General features: G+C 39.7%; 1 protein-coding gene across 13 annotated transcripts in view; it reads left to right on the top strand.

Annotated features, from left to right (window-relative positions):
• The window catches only part of baz2ba (bromodomain adjacent to zinc finger domain, 2Ba), a 151,900-nt gene that overhangs the window by 78,078 nt on the left and 52,793 nt on the right, over positions 1-21,029 (top strand). For all 13 annotated transcript variants that reach the window (XM_022675251.2, XM_049479812.1, XM_049479808.1 and 10 more), the window contains exon 3: positions 14,431-14,580. In XM_022675251.2, coding sequence (XP_022530972.2) covers positions 14,433-14,580 — 148 coding nt within the window. In that variant the 5' untranslated portion in view covers positions 14,431-14,432. The remainder of the gene's footprint in view (positions 1-14,430; positions 14,581-21,029) is intronic.

Raw genomic sequence — 21,029 nt, forward strand, 5'->3', positions numbered from 1 at the left:
CCCCGGTTCTAAACAAGCAAATGGATTTTCTGGCCTGCTTTTAGGTCCCCTCCGACGATCCCGTACGCACGTTCCCAGCCGCACCGGTCTGCGGCATGTGCTCTCGCTAATGGAGGCGAGAAATCCCTGTTCGTGCTTGCTCCACCGCCACTGCGCTCTAAATCATTTTTTATTATGATCAGGAATAGATAATCATGTTGATGTAGCCTGGGGGGAGAGAGTGGAGCTGAGTAAATGATTTGGAGCTTAACAAGAGAGAAAGTGATTAAAGTGTGTGTAATATAGAGTAATAAGTGTAATTATCTCTCTGTCTTTCCCATGCCCTGCTCCGGAGCATGCGCAGGGATGGGTGGGTAGGTGTGTGTGTGTGTGTATGTGGTACTGTGTGGATCTGCAAAACATTTTAAAGTTAATTGAGACAACGCATTTGCAAGGACAGTTAGCTTGTGTATGTGTGTGTCTCTCTCTTTTTCTCTCTTTCTCTCTCTCTCTCTCTCTCTCTCGTTCTCTCTCACACACACACATACACACTGTTCTCTCTGTAATGGAGTGTCTAAATATATCCGGTTTTGGCCGGATCTGAACGTGCTGCTGCCTCCGGAGTGAATAAGAAATGTGCTTCGGTAAAGGACGGAGGGGGGAAAAATAGCAGATTCATCAGGGTTTCTATCTCTCTCTCTCTTTCTGTCTCTCTCTCTCTCTCTCTCTCTGAAGACCTAATGATTTAGCATACCTCCATCGGGAGCTGAGGGAAGCTATAGATTGGCAGAAAACCTTTGAATGGACCAGTGAGCATTACATCCCAAAAGAAAAAAGCATACTGCTGACCTGTTTGTTCACAGTCTGTGCTGTACAGTGTAGCATTTCACGTCTAATCATAATCTGATATGTAAATTAGAACAGATGTGGGCTGGTGAAACACTGGATATTACCACAAGAGGGTGCAATAGTTTTTCCCCGCTGCCTTAAAAAAGGCTCTCAGAGGCTATATACTTGTGGATAGTGTACCTCTTGGTGGAAGAACGCAGATTGCTAGACATGCCTTTGTGACATGCTTAAAGACTTAAACACGTTTTTAACACACTTAGAGTGAGAGAGAGGACATCATTGCACTGTTAGAAGAAGAACAGTCGTTTTTCATGAATTCACCTCCATCTAGAATGTTAATCAGTCAGAGAGCCTTGCCTTAGTTTGCATTAGTATTATGAACGAAAACCTAGATTGCTACAGATTGGAACTGATCGTCTACAGCAATGGTTCCAGTTTCTGTTCAGGATCTAATGAAGGTCGGGTTCTAGTATGGAGACCTCAGAGTACCGTATTTTACAGACTATAAGGCTCACTATCAATGAACGTCTATTTTCTGGTCTATTTTCATACATAAGGCACACCAGATTATAAGGCGCATTTTAAGCAGCGATAGTAAGGAACAGGGGTGTCGCCATGTTTCCTTTCTAATAGGGAAGCTGGGCAAAGCATATAAGTAAACAAAATTATAATTATAAAAAAAAACATTTTCTTTCAAAGTCAAATGAGCGCTGAATGTTAATCTACACAGATTTTTCTCCTAAAACCTGTTTATTTGGGTGAGTAAAGCGCTTCTGTTTATTCACAGAAAGCTTAGATTTCCAATATTTTCAATAGTGCAGTTAGCAGCAGCGGTAGCCACAGCTAGCAGCAGAGCTAGCTGCAGCTACCAGCAGTGCTTAGCGCTAGTAAATGCCTCTCTTTACTGTGTAAGAGCTAGCGCTGCGGTTAGCGGCTAATGCTAATACTGCTCCAGCCTAGGTGCTGGAGAAAAACTTAATTGAAACTTATTTAATACGCTGGACTATAGCAGAGTAGCTTTAATGCTCTTTACAACCTGACTGGTAGAATTCATAAATAAGGTGCACTGGATTATAAGGCGCACTGTAGATTTTTTGGAAAATAAGTTTAGCGTATAGTGCAAAAAATACAGTAAATGTTTCTGTCCTGCCTATGCTTCGTAGCGACACACAACCCAGACTGCTGGTGCATTGATCTGTGCAACACATATGATAGTCGGCCACTACTAGAAATGAAGGGACATTGCCAATCGAGCAATAAATCTGGCGACCTAAGAGTGTAAAAGATCTGGCCAACTAGATAATTTTCCACAAAACCTCATCATTTCGCTCTAATATTATAATGTCTCTGGAACTAGTGTTGAGATGGCTGGGTTTCAGCTTTTCCTGACTGAGACTGCTGGAGGTATGAAACAGAAATTCAGCTGAGGGGAATTCCGTGCAGCATTTTCCATGTGTTCAGTCATAGTGCTGAGCTGACATTGTGGAAAGTATAGTGGTACTGGATTGCTAACATGCATCCCTAGGTTTAAACCACTGATACTAGATTTAGGTCTGTGAATTATAATGAGTGAAATTGTGTTCATTTGAATGAGATTCAGTGTGATAAGTGATTTTGTGTTGCTAGTGCTTGTCTCGAGCAAATAAACAAACTCTGTTACCGTTCTAAAACCCACAAGCTTTTTTCTCGTTTCTAGGATATTCCTAGATAAGCAGTTCTGATTGTACTTTGGAAGGGAATAATATATATTGTTTGGCAAATTCTGATGGATTTCTGTATGTTACCAACAACACTACTGATTTTACCATGCTGACCTCTGAACAGGCGATTCACCTCTGAAGACTAGTATGGAACTTGCCAAGTTAGCCTCTAGAATGAGTGCAAAACATACCCCACTTCTGCTACCTAGTCTCATTTTCACTCTGTGTGCAGTACTATACTGTTGTATATGTATAATCATTTGGCATATTTATTATGTTCACCAGCTATAGCAGTTGTAACTTTTTGACACACTCTATGTTTTAGAAAATTAGCTGGGAAGTTAGCTGATTATTCATTTTATGTTTGTCTTTGCCATTTAGGGTTGGCTATTTAGCTAAAAGTAATAGTAGCTTGCTAACTTGCTAATCAAAATAGTTTAGTATTGTGTAGTGCATCTGCAATATAAATCATCACATTTTCTTCAAACCGCCTCCAAATGCTTTGTTTCTGACATTATATAATGCACTGTTATACTGACACTAACTGGTGGCTTTTAATAATAATGTCTCTCTTATTCAGTAGATTGATATCGGAGGTCGATCCAGTCTGTTCTCTTTAAATAGTTAATTTTATTCCTTTAAGTTTATATGGCAGAAATTTAAGTACAGATTGCACACACTGTTTTAGGTTAGCCAGCAGGACCTTATAGTCTTTTTACGCAGACTGGCTTATCTTTTCGGGACCCGCCTGCTGTTTCACTGCTATTACACCCTGTGTGTGTGAATATGTGTGTGTGTGTGTGTGTGTGAGAGAGAGAGAGAGAGAGAGTAAGCACTGCCGGCACCTCAGGTTATGTGCTTGTGTGAGTGTGTCACAGTCAGCCTTTTTGGAATGTGTGTATGTGTTACACACCAGTTCTGGAAGTGTGTGTGTGGGTGCGTGTGTGTGTGTGTGTTTGTATGTGTGTGACAGACAGCTTTTGGAATGTGTGTGTGACACAATCCAGTCCACTGTAATGCCTCAGAGGCAGGGGATTGGCAAGATCAGGGGGGAAAACATGTACATGCACACATTTTTTGGTCATATTTTTACAGTAAACTTATTTTTAGAAAGCAGTATTTTTTATCTCTATGTCTAAAATTTCAATGGAGTATGTGTTTTCTGCATCAAAAAAAATAGGTCTTCTTTCTGACTTTAGTAAAATGGCTACACCTCCTCTAAGGTGTTGGTTTTCCTTGATACGGGCTAGGACTTTAAGATATATGATCATTTTATTGTTATGGTGGTATGAGTTTTCTCAGTAAACACATTGTAAGAGCTCCAGTAACATTGTGAATAACAGGAAACCCAAACTGCGTTACCCGTGTGCAGTAACAGAGGGAACTGTTAATGCCGCAGTCTGTGCTCATGTGATGCAACTAGGCTGGAGGTAGAGTGAGGCAGAGTGAAGTAGAATAGGTCAGAGTGAGGCAGAGTGAGGTAGAATAAGTTAGAGTGAGGCAGAGTGAAGTAGAATAGGTCAGAGTGAGGCAGAGTGAGGTAGAATAAGTTAGAGTGAGGCAGAGTGAAGTAGAGTAAGTAAGAGCGAGGCAGAGTTAAGTAGAATAAGCTACCCTGCGTTCACACTGGAACGCGACGAGTCGCTTGTGTCGCCCAGCGTTTGTCGCTCGTGGGCGTGTCAAGCTCAAGGCGCTCGTTTATCATGGTCCAGCCTCCCATAAGAAAAAAGACACAAAAAAGGAATCGCTTGGCCACTTTATTTTACAGCTATAACTCCCAAACTTGCTGAACTCTTGGGCGTTTCTGTGATTTAACTGCTCTGGAAACGCAGCCGTTCCCGCAGATCGACGTGGGTCCACCCCATTCAACAGAATGAACCGGGAAAGAAACTAGAAATCCAGAGAGCAGGAGCTTGAGGACGTCGGACCGCCTTGTTTGTGATTGGTCCAAAGAAAAGCTAGAAGCCAATCGGGTTAGAATGTCGCTTCACTGCATCATAAATCATTTGCATAAAGTTGAGAAAAATTCTGCTCCGTGTCGCTTTTCGCGACAAAAATACAAATATGTGCAAAAAGGCTAGGTGATGTTTGTGTAGGTTTGTCTGTTGTATCAGATACCTCATTTAGCCAAGCTACGTGTGTGTATGTGTGTGTGTCTGATTGTGTGTGTGTGTGTGTCTGATTGTGTGTGTGTGTCTGTGTGTGTGTCTGATTGTGTGTGTGTATCTATGTATCTGGTAACTCAGCACAAGGCCAAAGAGCAGTTCCCGGCCGGGGGACCCACGCATCCCAGCATGCACCACTTTGCCATCTGTCACAGGCCCTTTGTTTGGGTGTGGGTTGAGCTCCTGATCTCTGGTTACTCATAATACACACACACACACACACACACACACACACATATATATACACACACACACATCAGAGGGATGGGACCACTTGAATTGCAGTATTTGCAGCCAGTCCTCACTGTTCACTCTCTGATTAGAGCAGGGTGCATCAGGTCTGATTGTTCAGCAGACCACTAATCTTATCTTACCTACAGTGATTGGTGTATGGGGATAGCACTGGACTGGTCCAGGGCAGTCTATTGACAGAAATAAGACAATAAGTATCATGATACAGGAGTTAAAATATAGTTACAATATCAAAATATATTGTGATACTGTAAGTAAGGTGATGTAATGCAGTTGATTAAGTCAGTTTAGGATCACACACATCATATTCATTAAATCTGAGTAAAATAAAAAAGAGTACAACACTGCTACTACTGCCTACTAAACCACTGTCTGACCCCAATCTTTACATGTAAATGAATAATTACAAATCTATACTGTGTTTTAGAGGAGTACAATATGGACAAAAAATATGATATCAAAAAGAAACATGATAAATTAAGGATGTCATTTGATGTCAGAGTTCACTGTGAATCTCTACCTCATTTTACATCACTCTACCTTGCTGTACCTCATTCTGCTTCACTCTACCTCACTATAACTCACTCTATTTATCTCTACCTCATTCTGCTTTACTCTACTTCACTCTACCTCACTCTACCTTGCTACCTCACTCCATCTCTCTCTACCTCATTCTGCTTCACTCTACCTTACTATACCTTGATCTATCTATCTCTACTTTAATCTGCCTTGATCTACCTCATTCTACCTCGCTCTATCTTGCTTATGTTATGCCACGTGAGGACAGTTTGCACTGTAAAGAGCTCACTCTTTTGCTGCATTTGTTGTACAATTTGAGTTCACTGTTATTCATCATGTTATTTCAGCTCTTCAAAACATACAATATTTAGAATATTGTGATAATGACAAAAAAAGTGCTCTATCTAACAGCCCTGCAGGGTTTTTGAAAGTGAATGCAGTATTGCAGAATGAAATACGGTGTTGCTTTGATACATCTATTTTTTTTCTTCCTCCCTTAGACTGGACTGGACTGCGAAGGTTACAGTTTTGTAAAGAGACTGCGTAGCCAGCCGAGTCAGGCCACTGCAGAAAGCGGGTGGTGGGTGGAGAGGGTGGAGGGTGGTGGTGGTGCGGGGGGCACTATGCTATTAGCTCACTGTCAATGGCATTGAAATCACTATTATCAGTTAGACCTTGCTGTGCTGCCATGCTCAAAAGAGTCCTTTAGATTATACTAGAGGAGGATCTGACACACACACACACTCACACACACACTTTCTAAACACACTCTCTAAACCTTCGCACACACACAGCTGAGACAGCTTGAATAGCACATAACGTCATTTCTATCCACATCTATCCTTCCATTTTCTTTTTTTCTTCCCAGCTGCCCTCTCTCTCATTCTCTCTCTCTCTCTCTCTCTCTCTCTCTCTCTCTCTCACTCACTCACTCACTCATATGTATCTCTCTCTCTTTCTTCTTCATTGTGTGTCTGTCCCCTCCATTCCTCTTTTCTCTCTCTCTCTCTCTCTCTCTCTCTCTCTCTTTCCCCTTGTCTGTCCATCTCTGTCTGCTGCTCCCCCTCTCCCTCTCTCTCTCTCACGCTGGCGTGGCTGCCAGTGTCACCAAGCAACTGTGCGCCGGGCGACAGGCGAAGCCATCTCACGCTCGAGAAGAGCCGCTCCAGCCAATGGCGTCACAGCGTCACTGTGGCCAATCAATGAGGCAGAAAGGCCAGGGGAGCCTTCTGCATTTGGACACTCGTTAACCAGAATATTACACCCTCCTTTTCCTCTTAAACACGTGTGTGGGTGTGTGTGTGCTGGAGTTCTTACATGAGAAATCACACTCAGCTTATAGTAGTGTCAGCTTATAGTGTATATATGATCTTATATTTACTTACCAAACCTGTCTGGACAATTCAGGTCCTGAGTCTAAGGTTGCTTCCAGCTAAGTTTGTCATAAAAAAAAAATCAAGTCATAACTGCAATCATTTTTCTGCATATTACTCACTATATTTGTCTTATCAGGGAGAACCCATTAACATAAATGAGCTGATATGTTCAGTTTGTTTAAAAAAACTCAACATAAAAACAGTTTTTTATATATATTTTTAAATTAATTAATTAATTTTATGTTATTTATTTATCCACTTCCAGTTTCAAAATATGAACATTTTCATAAACTAAGTTCTTTCCTTCAAAAAGGTGTAATTGCATTATGATTCTATTATATTATTATTATATCAGTGGCATAAAATGGTCTCAATATGCCAATAATATTACTTGCCACAATCATTTCTAGAACTTTATATCATCCAAACAAAATTTTTTGTCATTACAGGCCTTAGTTCAGCACAGTGCTTCTATGAAAATTGCAATATACAATGCTTCATAGGGAAACACAGAAACAGAATTAAGATATTCAACCCTATTTGATCAAAAGTTTACTTAATAAAGTCCAATTAAAGCAAAATATTCAAAATAAAGTAAAAATACCTATTATTTGTTAGCATTTTTTCATTATGACTGTCTGGGCTGAGGGTAAATTATTCTTATTATGAAGTCTAGAATAGAGTTTTCCCAGCTGGATTACTCACTGTCAGTTGACAACAGGTCGATGGCACTGTATTGGTTAGATAGAATAAGGGGGATATGAGTGATTGTAACTAATACAGCAATATTACAAATATTTGTAAATATAATATCACTTCTAATAAAACATTTTCTATATTGAAAACAGATTATTTCAGTGTCTGGTTTTCTGCTCCACCAATTGTGAGGGGAAAAACAGCACAAGAATATATTATTTTTTACACTCTATCATTTTGGTAGGATCCCAAAACAACGTCCAATACAGGTAACAGGGCACAGTTTAGCAAGTGCTTACTGTTTATTTGAATAGAGTGTCCTGCAACGTCAACAATGCTGGCCCTTTGTAGCCATAACACATTGATGGAAGAATGAGAGAGACAGTGTGTGTGTGTGTGTGTGTGCACGCACAAGTGTGTGGTCCTTTTCGCTCCATTAACAGAAGAGACAGCGCGTTCGCGTTAGTGTTAGCGGCTGCACTGGCACGCTCTGCTTAGCGCTGATCCACGCTGATGACTCTGTTGGCGGATTAGCGTGGCTAGCATCGGCCATCTGTTACTGTGGGACCTAATGAGTGAGACGTGTGGGTTACACACACCATCCCACATATATATATATATATATATATATATATGTATATATATATATGTATATATATATATATACATATATATATATATATATATATATACGTGTGTGTGTGTGTGTGTATGTTTATCTATACACACACAGCATGCATATGGTTGTATACAAACCACACAGTCCACACACATTGGCTGAATGCCTGGTACCACTATATAGGGTGTAGGGAGTCTCCATCAGCACTTGATATTAAGATCAGGATTAATTTGCAGGACATCATGTATAGGTAGACCTGTCACAATAATTACATTATGAGTAATTGTACTATATATATATATATATATATATATATATATATATATATGTATGTGTGTGTGTGTTTTGGCAAATTCTTTGCAACCAGGATGTTGGCATATGCAGCGCTAATCCCAGATGTGAGCTGAGCATTTAATGCCAGAATTAGGCCTAGATTTAAACCAGAGCCGGACCAATGAAACTATTATTCGGCATGGGGTATTTGGAAATGTGTGTTTTTTGCTATCTGGTTATCATTATATCAGTTTCATATAATGGTATTAAAAGGACAATAATATTGTTTATTGCAATTATTTCTGGGACAATATATTGTGCAAAGAAAAATATTCACTGTGACAGGTTTGTGTGTAGGTGAACAGTGTTTGTATGTGTGTGTGTGTGTGTGTGTGTGTAAATTACCTGTGTGCTTTCAGATGGACCTGTTTGCTTATTGTCCAGACAACTCTGTCTTCTGCCTTCTGCCCCGAACGGAAAGCCCATATCCCACAAAGCATTGCAAATGCCATTAGCATATGATTTCCCTCATTCGCTGGATCCACAAGCGGCTGTCTCTTGCAGCCCTCCCATTGGCCGCCTTCACCAAGTCGAATTAATTACGCAGCTCACGGAGATTACAGCTCCTGCCTCGCAGTGCCACAGTGGAAGGCTGCTAATTACCTATAAAATCAGGCTAATTCTGACGCTAAACCCGTTTTAATTTCTGATAATTAACTCAGGATTGGATCCTTAAATACCCAGGCATACCGTTACTGTGGTAATCATGGCTGTTGTTATGAATTATTTGGAGGCCCCGGCCTATTACCGTTGATATTAACTGTAATCAGGCTAAGTGATTGGTTGGCGAAAGGTAAACAGTATTTAGCGCCTGTCCGTCTCTGAGGTTGCTGTAGAAACACTGTAGAAATGCGGGACGGTTCAACACAAACTGTGTAATCGGGTGTTGTTGCCCCCCTCCCCCCATGCTTTTGTATGATTAAACATTTGACAGGGCTGCATGCGTGCGTGTGTGTGTGGAAGGAGTGACAGCGCCGGTCGGTTCGGGCCGATTTGTTTGCCGGATCCGTCTCTGACTGAATGCTGAATGCTCCTTTGTGGGCTGTAGTTTGTTGTCGCAGTCAGTGAATAATTTCAGTGGCATTCTGACACGTGGAGATTGAGGCGTGTGCAGACGTTTGGGCGCTGTCAGAAAACTAATCCAGCCAGGATGAGGCAACCACTTTTTTGTCATGTCATAATGAAATGTAATTAATATGAGCTTTGCATAGACCTGTAGTAGTGCTGCATACCTGGGCTATAGCTAGTGTTTGTCATTCATTACTATGATATTGTTTTTTTATCTACAGTAATAGATAACACAATGGCAGTCTGTCATTGACTGATGAGGAAACAGTAAAAATTCACACATTAGGTTCAGTGTGGTTAGGGTATTCGTTAGTCAAGCATCAGCCTCAACATTGAAACCAGTTCCTAGGTGTGTAAAAATGAGTTTATTTATAAATGTTATGGCTGCTCTGTTTAATGTATATATAGATCTAGATTCAATGTTGTGGCTGATTGGTGTTTGACTATTGTGGTTAGTTTTGTGGTTAGTCAAGCTTCAGCCACAACATTAAAACCAAGCATATTTTTCCCACTATAAGGCGCTCCTAAAATCCTTTAATTTTCTCAAAAATCAACAGTGCCCCTTACAAACCAGTGCGTCTTATGTTTAAATTTTACCAGTCAGGTATTGAGGATGAGTACAGTCACATGAGTATACAGGAACATACAAGCGTATACAGGAGTATACTCCTTTCGCCATTCAGGGTTTAGTATTATCAGCCTGTAGCCTGAGGGTTAACAGTGTTAAATAAGTTACGTGGGACGAACCACTAGCTAGTAAAGGGTTCCTCAGATTAGCACTGTTGGGCCACATTTACTAGCAGTTAGCTGCTTATGCTAATGCTGCTGCACCCAGCCTTAGTAAAAATCTGGAAATCTAAGCTTACTGTAAATAAATAATAGCGATTTAATCACCAAATAAACAGTTTTCAGGATGGAAATCTTGACTTTAAAAGAAAATGTTTTTTTAAATAATTACAGTTTTGTTTACTTGGCTTAGCTTTACTTAACTTAAATAACCAAGACCTGGTGAATTAAAAGGAAAAAATGGCGACATCCCTGTTTCTTACTAGTGTTGCATAATGTGCCTTATAATATGAGGCGTCTTACGTGTGAAAAATAAGGTACAAGGAATTTTATGGCTGATCCCTAAAATGTTATTTTTGTAGCTGGTGGAGATGTATTTATTTTGTCAGATGCAAAGTTTGTAATGTTAAAAGAGAATTACACATTTTATTAAATTTGGACTGCTTTATATACTGTACATACAGAAATGTGTCTCAGATTGGATGTCCTGATATTTAAACTGAAGTCATTTGACATTTTATTATAATAATAACACAAGAACAACAACATAAGCTTTATTTGTTATGCATTTAATAAAAATGACATTTATAAAGTTCACAGAGAAGAAACAAAAAGAAAGTGTTAGCTAGTGTTAGCTATTTTAGTGCTATTAAAAGTAAGTTAAAATATGAACTATACTGTATCCTACACACCAGAAGCTGGACTACTGCTGTAATAATTAAAGCAGGCCCACAGGTTGGCAGAGGACCACCTGTGGCCCGTAAAACACTTTCTAGTGGTCCACAGGTCCATTCTCATGGAAAGCAGTAGTCCTTTGCAGGCCAGTAGCAGCACTGTAAATAATAGAAGTAAAATTGATAAAGAATAATTTAGTATAATTTAAAATCAGTATTTCAGATAAACTGTAAACGTATCATAATAATTAATAGAAATGCACAAAAAACACTTTTCATCCATAACTTAAGGAACCTTACACATAATTAGTTTAAGGAAATGTGTTTGTGGGCAGTTGATTTATACAATTCAGGCCCTTATACCCTCACCTGATATAAACATTATTTTCATTTACAATAGAAAATGATTACGAAAACTCATAGCTGCTCACACATGGTATTAAGCCTGTTGGGAAAATTATGTTATTAATTAATCAGATGATAAATGAATATGACATTGATCATTATTGATGATCTTGGTATTGTTGATGTGTTTATTTGGGTGTATTTTATCGTAGAGTTTTAATTAGGTGCATTGATCTGTTCTTCTGTTTGCTCTGAGGCCCCCCTCCAATCCCCCCCCCACACACACACACACACTTACATAGAGTACAGACCTGCTGCTTTTGGTGGTTTTCACACAGTTTAATGAAGGGATAAACAAAAATTGGTTAACTTATTTTTTAACTCTATTTTTTTTGTCAAAACTGCTTTCATGCTACACGGCAACACAGGAAAGTTACAAACCTTCATGTGCTGATTTAAAATATGTGGTCAGTCATTTAGCTATTTATCCTATCTGACTCAAACTCAACCAGAGCTGCTGTTGAACAAGTGAATAAGCATTGTGAGAAATCAAACTCATCCCCCTAGTCCATCACTTCAGAAAACAGCTTCATCAGTACAACAGGTGTGTGGTCGTTCTTTGTGTGGTAAAAATGTTCCGATTCCATCAATGTGTTGGAGCTGATATGTGGACTTTATTTAAAATCAGTGTTTAATATGTATGTGTATCTGTACACACACACATACAATACAGTTGCAATAAATCCTGGACAACTTTTCGTCCATTAACATTTTTTTTGCGTTATTGTGACAGGCCTACCTGGTATTTAGGTCTTCAACCTAAATCCAGATAAAGCACATAGTTTGGCTTGTGCTCCAGCCATGACTATAACCTTTATCCATAAGCATGTCACTGCAGCGTGCTCAGCTAACCCGTGCAGACGGAGGGCGTTTGGGGTATGATATCGCAGCTATTACATATGTCCCAACAGTTGCTGCTGCGGTTTGAGTGATCAGTTCACGATGAGTCCTTAAGATGTGTTGTATCCCGTTCACACCTGTACTTTGTGCTGGCAGAAAGCATGCATTTTAAAGACAGGTGTGAACAGAGTTAAAGACAGTGTAGGATCCTTTGTTCTTATGATGTTTTCCTAACCTTCATCAGTCAGAGTGGGTGAAATAATGATAATGAAAGCCTGTTTGAACTGGTTTCCAGTGGTGGGTGGCTAACAGGGTCGTGATCCAGTGACCTTTTGGAGCATAGGCTAGGAGGGGGAGGTGTGGAGATGGTTGGATGTTATAGAAAGGTGGAACAGAAGGAGGGAGAGAGAACGGGACACAGTTTCTGTGTATTGCTCGTCGATCATATGTGTGTGTGTGTGTGTGTCTTCTGGTCCATCAGCATTGCTCATGGGCAAAGCACTGTTAGTTGATATTCTGCGGATGGCTCCATCTCGGAGATCTAACAGTGTATGTGTGTGTGTGTGTGTGTGTGTGTGTGTGTGTGCGTGCGCGTGCGTGTGTGTGTGCGTGCTGCGGAGAGACGAGAGCAGCCCAGGGGACAGGCAGAGAGTGTTGATGTATAATGATACAATAACAAAGCGGCGCTGTAAAACAGAGTGTGGCGCTGGGTAGCGCACGGCTGGCTTTCAGACAGAACTCGGAGTGGGATTAGTGTGTGCTGGGCCACCAGAACAACCAGAGAACACAAATCAGACACAGTATCACACACACATACACACACTTCTCCCCAATCTCCCAGTCACACACAGCTTTTCAGAAATGATGGCTGACTGTTTGCTCTAATATTGCTAACACACACAGTGGTTGAGCCTGTTTGATATGGTGGAAAGAAAAGTGTGTTTTCTATTGTATTTTCTTGGGAATAAAACTGTTCGACAACCTGAGAAAAAGCAGTGTAAAGCAGCTTATAAACACAGCTTACTTCATAAATGGACTTATTTAAATAAATGCTACATGTTTTATTTTGTGTAACTAAAAAGCCTGAAACTCATTGTAGTGACTATTATGATCATATGCTCTGTATTCCCCTTGTAAAAAAATAAGTATACTTTAGAGCATTAAAAGTATGTTCAAATAAGTAAAGAATATGAAAAGTGCATTTTCTATTTAATATACTTAATGAAAATACACATTAAATATACTTTGTATTTTAAGCAAAATCCTTTAATTATATGTAGTGGCATTAAATACTTCTTAAAGTGCACTTTAGTCTAGTTTTTTTCCCAGTGTCATTAAGATGTACAGTATGTGCATCAGTCCTCAAAGTAATGCATTTACAATATACTTCAAGTGTATCAGAAATTCTGTTTAAAAAAACAATTTTTTGTGCAGTGGTGTAAAAATCTAGAGAATGTACAAACTCCACTGAGATGCTTCAGTCTCTATTTTCTTATATATGGGTTTTGAGTCAACAGGGTTTTAGTCCCAAAAACTACAGGGATGTCTGTGTCAATGTTAAGTGCACATAAGCCACAGATGGTGCAGATTGAGTTTAAAAAGTGGAATATATTTTTGACACAAGTGTGTGTGTTTTTCAAGTATTTACACAAGTGTGTTTGTGTGTGTGTTGCTCTCAATGAAACACAGTTTAAATTTGTCTGTTAGGTACATCGCCACTGATAGGCTGACTGTTTTATACTGTGTGAAGAGGGCCATGAACAGTCTTGTAAATCACAGCACTCCGGATGTGTGCAAATGTGTGTGTAAAGATGTGTGTATATGCAGATGTGTGTGTGTGTCTGTCTCTAACGCGAACAAATTGTTAAAAATGACAAAGAGAACAAACTGTGCCAAACCTACTGCCCAAATCTAATGCTAACACATGGTCTGTGAAAAGGATGCATACTGTGTTTGTATGTGTGTGTGTGTGTGTGTGTGTGTGTAAGAGTGCATATTAGAGTGTGTGGGTGAGTGGGAGGGTGGCATGGAGTGACTAGTGACTGCTTTTAAATAGGAATATTGTTTGGGGTAAGTGAGATGTGAAAGGGAGAGTGGCAGTGTGTGTTTGTGTGTGTGTGTGTGTGTGTGTGCTGGGTATAACCAGTCTGATTCGATTGTGTTTGACAGATATGGAGTCTGGAGAGCGGCTGGCCTCGCCTTCCTCCACCCCGGTCTCCGTACACAACACCCCAACTTCATCCTCTTCCTCCGCTTCCCCGGCCTCCAACACCAAGAGCAGCCTCAACCACGGAGCGACGGCCTCGCTCACTGCCTGTGGTACGAACACACACACTAACACACAAACACACCTTCTGAAAATATGGAGTGCTCTGTAGTGGTCCTGTGAGGTCCTGACCATTAAAGAGTGGGGTGAAAGAAGTAAAATGAAGTCTGCAGAGAAAGAAAAGGACTATAATTAAGCAAAAATACATGAGAGGGAATGCTAGAATGTGTAATATTGGCACTGGCCGAGTTAAAATAGTTCCGTTGCTGCTCTGTTTGTAGCTGAGCTGTTTGTTATTTGGCGGAAAACTCAGATTCTAATGATCTTTACTTACACAAAGCTTGCTCAGCTGCTAGATAGAACTACAGAGTTTCAGGTATGGTTACTCTGTATTTTTATATCTAACTCAAACTTACGTATCTGTATTAGTGTATCATGCACACCTTGTGAGGGAGGCAGAATAAACACTAACCAGATACCCCCTCTTGAGAGTATATCACTAAGCCCAGTAAAGTGAGTACCAGAACACTAACTGTATACTCTTCGCGAGAATCTATCACTCTAACACTACACCTCTTACCCAAATACTGCAAGTATTAGAACACTAACCAGATAACCCTCTTGAGAGTACATCACTGAGTACAGTACAGTGAGTATCAGAACACTACTGATTACTGATTGACTACTGATCTTTTTCACACTATACGGCACTCTGGATTATAAGGCACACTCTCAATAAACGTCTATTTTCTGGATTATTATAAGGCACATTTTAAGCGGCACTTGTTAGCAACAGGTTTGTTGCCATGTTTCCCTTCTAAATCAGCAGGTGTCGCCACTGGGGGGTGAGACCTGTAAAGCTAAGCTAAGTTAAGTAAACAAAACTGTTATTCTTAAAAAACATTTTAAGACGAGTTAGACAAGTCAAACCAGCACTCAACATTAATCAACACAGATTTCTCTTCTGAAAACGTTTTGTTTGGGTGAGTAAAGTGCTTCTACTAACTACTAATGCCGCCTGACAGCGCTACACTGAGGAACCATGAGAATTCCGGTAAATCAAGGGCGATATTAGCTAGCGGTTCATCCCACATAGCTTGTTTTAACATGGTAAACGCGCAGACTACAGGCCAATATTACATACCTCTAAACAGCCAAATGGCTAGCACGGTTAGCGGGTAATGCTAATGCTGCTCTAGCAGTGCTAGCCGGGGTTAGCAGCAGACTAAAGGCCGATAATACTCACCTCTGAAGAGCCAAATGGCTAGCACAGGTAATGCTAAGGCTGCTCTAGCAGTGCTATCCGTAGTTAGCAGCAGACTAAAGGGCGAAAATACTCACCGCTAAATGGCCGAATGGCTAGCGCTTATCGGGTAATGCTAATACTGTTGGAGAACTAAACTGAAACTCCTGTGTTACGCTGCACTTCAGAAGAGTGGCTTTACAGCTCCTTACAACCTGACTGGTAAAATTCAAACATAAGGCGCACCGGATTAGAAGGCGCACTAGCAATTTTGGGGAAAATTTTAAGGATTTTAGGTGAGCCTTTCAGTGTGAAAAATATGGTAACTAAATAGTTTTCTTGAGAGAACATCATTCAGTCCAGTAGAGTTAGAGTCATAGACCACTAATCAAATATCGCTCCTAAAAGTCTATCACTCAGCCCAGTTCTGTAAACACTAACAGGATACCCCTCTCGAGTGTGCATCACTCAGGCCAGTACACTGAGTAACAGAACACTAACCGAATTCTCCCCTCGATAGTTCATCACTCAGCCCAGTACAGTGGAGCAATAGAAATAGTTCAAAGTGTATTGTAATTACACCTGATGTACTCAGTGTTTAATATAAAGCCTTTTCCCTCCTCTATAGGGCTGTTTTTATGTATTGACAGAGACGCTTATATTCTGACACCTTCACTCAAAAAAGAGGCACTCAATTCTCCTCATATTAACATGTTTTCACCTTTCCACACTCCTCCCATCTTTACTCTCAGTGGGAAAGCTCACTGCTCACTTATACTCACACATACACTCACACACACTCGCATATTCCTCAACATCACACTCAGACTGCTCTTACCATCTCCACATTACCAGTCCAGTGTGGGCACAAGATTGCTTTTTTTTATTTACCCCACTCCCCTTTCCCCACCCCCCTGTGTGTGTAAGGGGCCGTGGCCCCCGAGTTCCCGCCACTAGCTTAGCGCTGAGGAACGGCTGTGCCTGGCTCCTGCCATAATTACCATGTTATTGTGGAACATGTGAAAACACCTTTTCTCCCAGCCAGGCTTTAGCGCTCACAGCTTTGGCTGCAAATTGAAAAGCTGCTGCATTAATGAGGCTCAGACAATTAACCAGGCTTTTGTCGAACCGTTGCTGCTTTCGGCTTCCGACCGTCTGAGCGTGTGTCTATCTCCCTCTCCCTGTCGCTCACTCCGTCCTTTTCTTTTGTTTCTTCTTCATTCCATACCGTTCACTTCCTCGTGCCTTCCCTTTCCTTTTCCATTTTTCTTTTCTGATTTACTTTTCTTTCCTGACTTCCTTTTCCTTCACTTTGGTTTTTCTCCTTTGCAAACAATTCCTCTTCCCTTCCTTTCTCTTTTCTGTTTTCTCTGTTTCTATTCTTTACATTTTCTTTAAATTCTCTACTTTTCTGTTTCTTTCTTTTGTTTTCTCTCCTATTTACTTTCCAAATTAGTGTCCCTGCCTTTTCTTTCCTTTCCTTTCCTTTCCTCTCCTTTTAATTTTTTTCAATACCATCCTGCCCATTTTCCTTTCTTTTCTGAATTGCTTTTCTGTTTCCCTGTCCTTTTGATATTTTCCTGTTTCTTGGCTCTTTCTTCTTTTTCTATTTAGCTTTCCCCATTTCCTTACGTTACCATTTTCCTTTCATGCTTTCCTTTCCTTTCATTGACATTTACCCTTCTCTTTCTTCCCATTTTCCTATTTCACATTTCATTTACCATTTCTTTTCTTACCGTTTCACTTCATATTTAGATTTTTTTTTGTTTCTGGACAGTTTTGTTTCTTGTTCTTTCTTTTCTTTCATCTTTTCTTGCAATCAGTTCTGCCTCTTTGACATTCTTTTCCAATTTTCTAGTTCCTTTCCTATTTTGAAATCACACTTTCCTTTTGTTTTCTTACCTTCCCATTCCTCTTTTATTCTTTCCTTTTTGTTAAATTTTATTTTCCTTTTCTTCTGTATTTTTCCTTTCCTTTCCTTTCCTTTCTCTTCTTTTCCTTTAATTTCTATACTGTTCCTTATCTTAATTTTCCTTTCCATGTCTCTCGCTCTCTCTCTATTCTTTTCCTTCCCTCATTTTTTCCTTGCCTTTACATACTGTTTCCATTATGTCTTTTCCTTTCTTTTCCTTTCCTTTCCTTTCCCTTACTTATCTTTCCCTTTCTTTCCTTTCTATACCGTTCCTTATTTTTATTTTTTTCTCTCTCTCTCTCTCTCTCTCTCTCTCTCTCTCTCTCTCTCTCTCTGTGATAGTGTTACTGAAGCGGGTTGGTAGAATACGTGATGATGTCAGCTGCTGTGTCCACAGTGTAATTTATTCTCTGTGCTCGGTGCTCCAATATATTTTTCATCCTAATGTTGATCCTGTGAGTTCCCCATTAGAGGCTCGTATCGACCACAGTCCATCTCTCTAATCTGCCTCCATATCTGTAGAGGTCGGCTGTGTGTGTGTGTGTGTGTGTGTGTGTGTGTGTGTGTGCATGTGGATTTAAAAGCCTGCAGTGAGAGTGTTTGTGTGTGCACAGATTTGAAAGTCAGCTGTGTGTGTGTGTGTGTGTGTGCGGGATGCTCTATAGGAGAGCCAAATGAAGCTTTGTTACAAGATTTCCATTGTCTCTGGAGGATTGAGGCCTAAAGATGGCGTTCTATCTGCCATCATCCACGCACTCGTCTCATCCCTCCCGGCAACTCCAGAGCGTGCTATCCTCTCCGCTGCATTTATTATCTCCAATATTATCTTACATTATGTCATTCCGCGCGGACATGCTCACAGTCTCCTGAAGATCCTATAGCTGAATGTTTAATGAGTGAATCCTGTAGTGGAAGAACCTTTCAGGATTAGATTGAGCAAACTTGTGTCTCTAGGATAGCACGCTGTGTTCACTTCATAAATGTACTTTATATTTATAAAGTACTTTATGTGTGAGAATGAAATTGTCAAAAAAAAGTGAAAAAAAAATTGTGTTATCGAATCCTAATTTAAATTCACAAAAGAACAATTCACAACTTAATACCTATTTAGCCTACAGAAGTTTTGCACCACCCATTCACAGAGAAGGTATAAGGAGTTACTCAACTAGGACATCCCAGTTTCTTGAAGAACCTATAGCTGAATGTTTAATGAACATAATTAATGAATTTTTGGAAGAATTAGAGTGATGTTAGACTGTTATCAGCAACAAGTCCAAAAGCCAGGGTCTGTAATGGTATGGGCTGTGTCAGGACACTTCTGTGATGCAGCATTAATACAGAAAAGTACTTTTATGTCTTAAAACAATATATGCTGCCTTCATGATCACATCTTTTACATAAACGTCCGAGCATTTTTCAGCAAGACAATACAAAACCACATGCTGCAGACAATATAAAGGCATGGCTGTGAAAAAAACACGACCTGACCTGTTACCAAAAGAGAACGTGTGGAGAATTTTATAATAGAAAATATGACAACATCGATCCCGTACTTTTCCACACCTTAAGCGGTGTTTCCAGGAAGAATAAGACAAAATAAAACCTAAAACACTTCAGTGATTGGTGTTCTCTGTGCCTATACATCTTTTAAATGTTAAAAAATCAGATAAGGAAGGGCAAAAATACAAAGTGGTAAATGTTTTACCCTCCCAACTTTTTTTGAAATGTGTTTGAAGCCTGAAATGCAGGAATGAATGTATATTAATCAATTGAATTTAAGCAGAATTGAGCAGAATTAAATTATTAGGTTCATGCTGTCTGCAAACAAATAAAAGTCAAAGTAAATATAAAAAAATTTAAATTAAAATTAAATTAAAATAAAAGGAAAACTGCATTTTCCTTAATATCCCATTGTACTATAATGATTTTTTTTTGTAGAGGAGAGAAATTAATTTCAGAATTAGACTAAGCAATACTAACTGTGTAATAGGTTTATAAATAATGAACTAATAGAATCGTAAGGAACAGAATTACAGAATTCCAGTGTTTCCTTCAGCAGTGACAGATAATTAAAAGTGAATGTGATTCGATGTGTGAAGGCGTATATATTAGAGTTGAGTGTGATGTACGTCATGTTGAATTTGAATTTTTTTTACGTTTTATTTGAGTGTGTTTTAATGCTGAGCGGAAGGTGGTCTGAAATGGAGATTATATGCATGTGTTTGTCTATATGAGTGTGTGTGTGTCTCGCAGGGCAAAATGGAGAACACATGTCTCTTCTCTCTCTTTTTCTCCCCCACAAACACACACGCGTGCAATTAACTCCGATCTGTCCGCCGCAGCGTGATTGACGCCAACAAAGGGCACGTTAATCCCTCTCTGCTGCATCCCACACAAGAGAGAGAGAGAGAGACAGAGAGTGGGGGTGAGAGAGAGAGCGTGTGAGGGGGGAAGAAACACAGCAGTGTGTTTTTTGAGATGGCCCTATTTGTCAGAGCGAAGGATGGAAAGGATGGAAGGAAAGGAAGAAAGGATAGCGACGGTTGTCAGGGATCGGCTGAGTGCTGTGATTACGTTGCGTATAGATTGTGATTGCAGTAAACCCCACTATACGTTAAAAAGAGCGGTGAAAGATGGGGCTTACAGCAATCTTTTCCAGGCCTTCTAAACACTAGTCTGTGTCATTACTGACCTCATGGATACATTCAATCACAAGCACAATTCCCCATCTCCTTTATCTGTTCTTTCTATATTATACACTTCTATTCCTTTGTGGATCCTTTCACTATTTCTAATTCTCTTTCCTGTTTTCCACCTACCTCTCCTATTTTGAATTGTGACTTTCCACCTTGCTTTCTTTCTTTACAGTTTGTTGCATTGGCTTTTACTTTTATTTTTTTGCTTTTTTATTGTGCTTCATCACTTTTCTTTCCTATTTCTATTTTTGTATGTTTCCTTTTCTTTTCTTGCCTTTGTTTTTCATGTTCTTTTTCCCCTTTGGCTTTTTCCTTTCTTCTAAAATTTCCTTTTTTCTGTCTTTGTGATTGTATCCTGACGTTTTTCCTTTATGTTACTTTCCTTTCTTTTCCTTCCATACTGCTCAATTTCTTTGCTCTTTGTTCTTTTCTTTTCTTGTCTTTCCTTTTTAATTCAATTTCCTTTTCTTTCCTTTTCTTTCCTTTTTAATTCCATTTTCATTCCATTTCCATTCCATTTCCTTTCTTTCTTTCTTTCTTTCTTTCTTCTGTCATTGATAATACAGTTCTTAAAAGGGAATTTTCCTCTTATTGAAATTCCAAGTTCATCAGACACTCATCTGAAGCTCTGATTGATCAGTTTACTCACAG

This window comes from Astyanax mexicanus, chromosome 5 (genome assembly GCF_023375975.1).
Source record: "Astyanax mexicanus isolate ESR-SI-001 chromosome 5, AstMex3_surface, whole genome shotgun sequence".
Lineage (NCBI taxonomy): Eukaryota > Metazoa > Chordata > Actinopteri > Characiformes > Acestrorhamphidae > Astyanax > Astyanax mexicanus.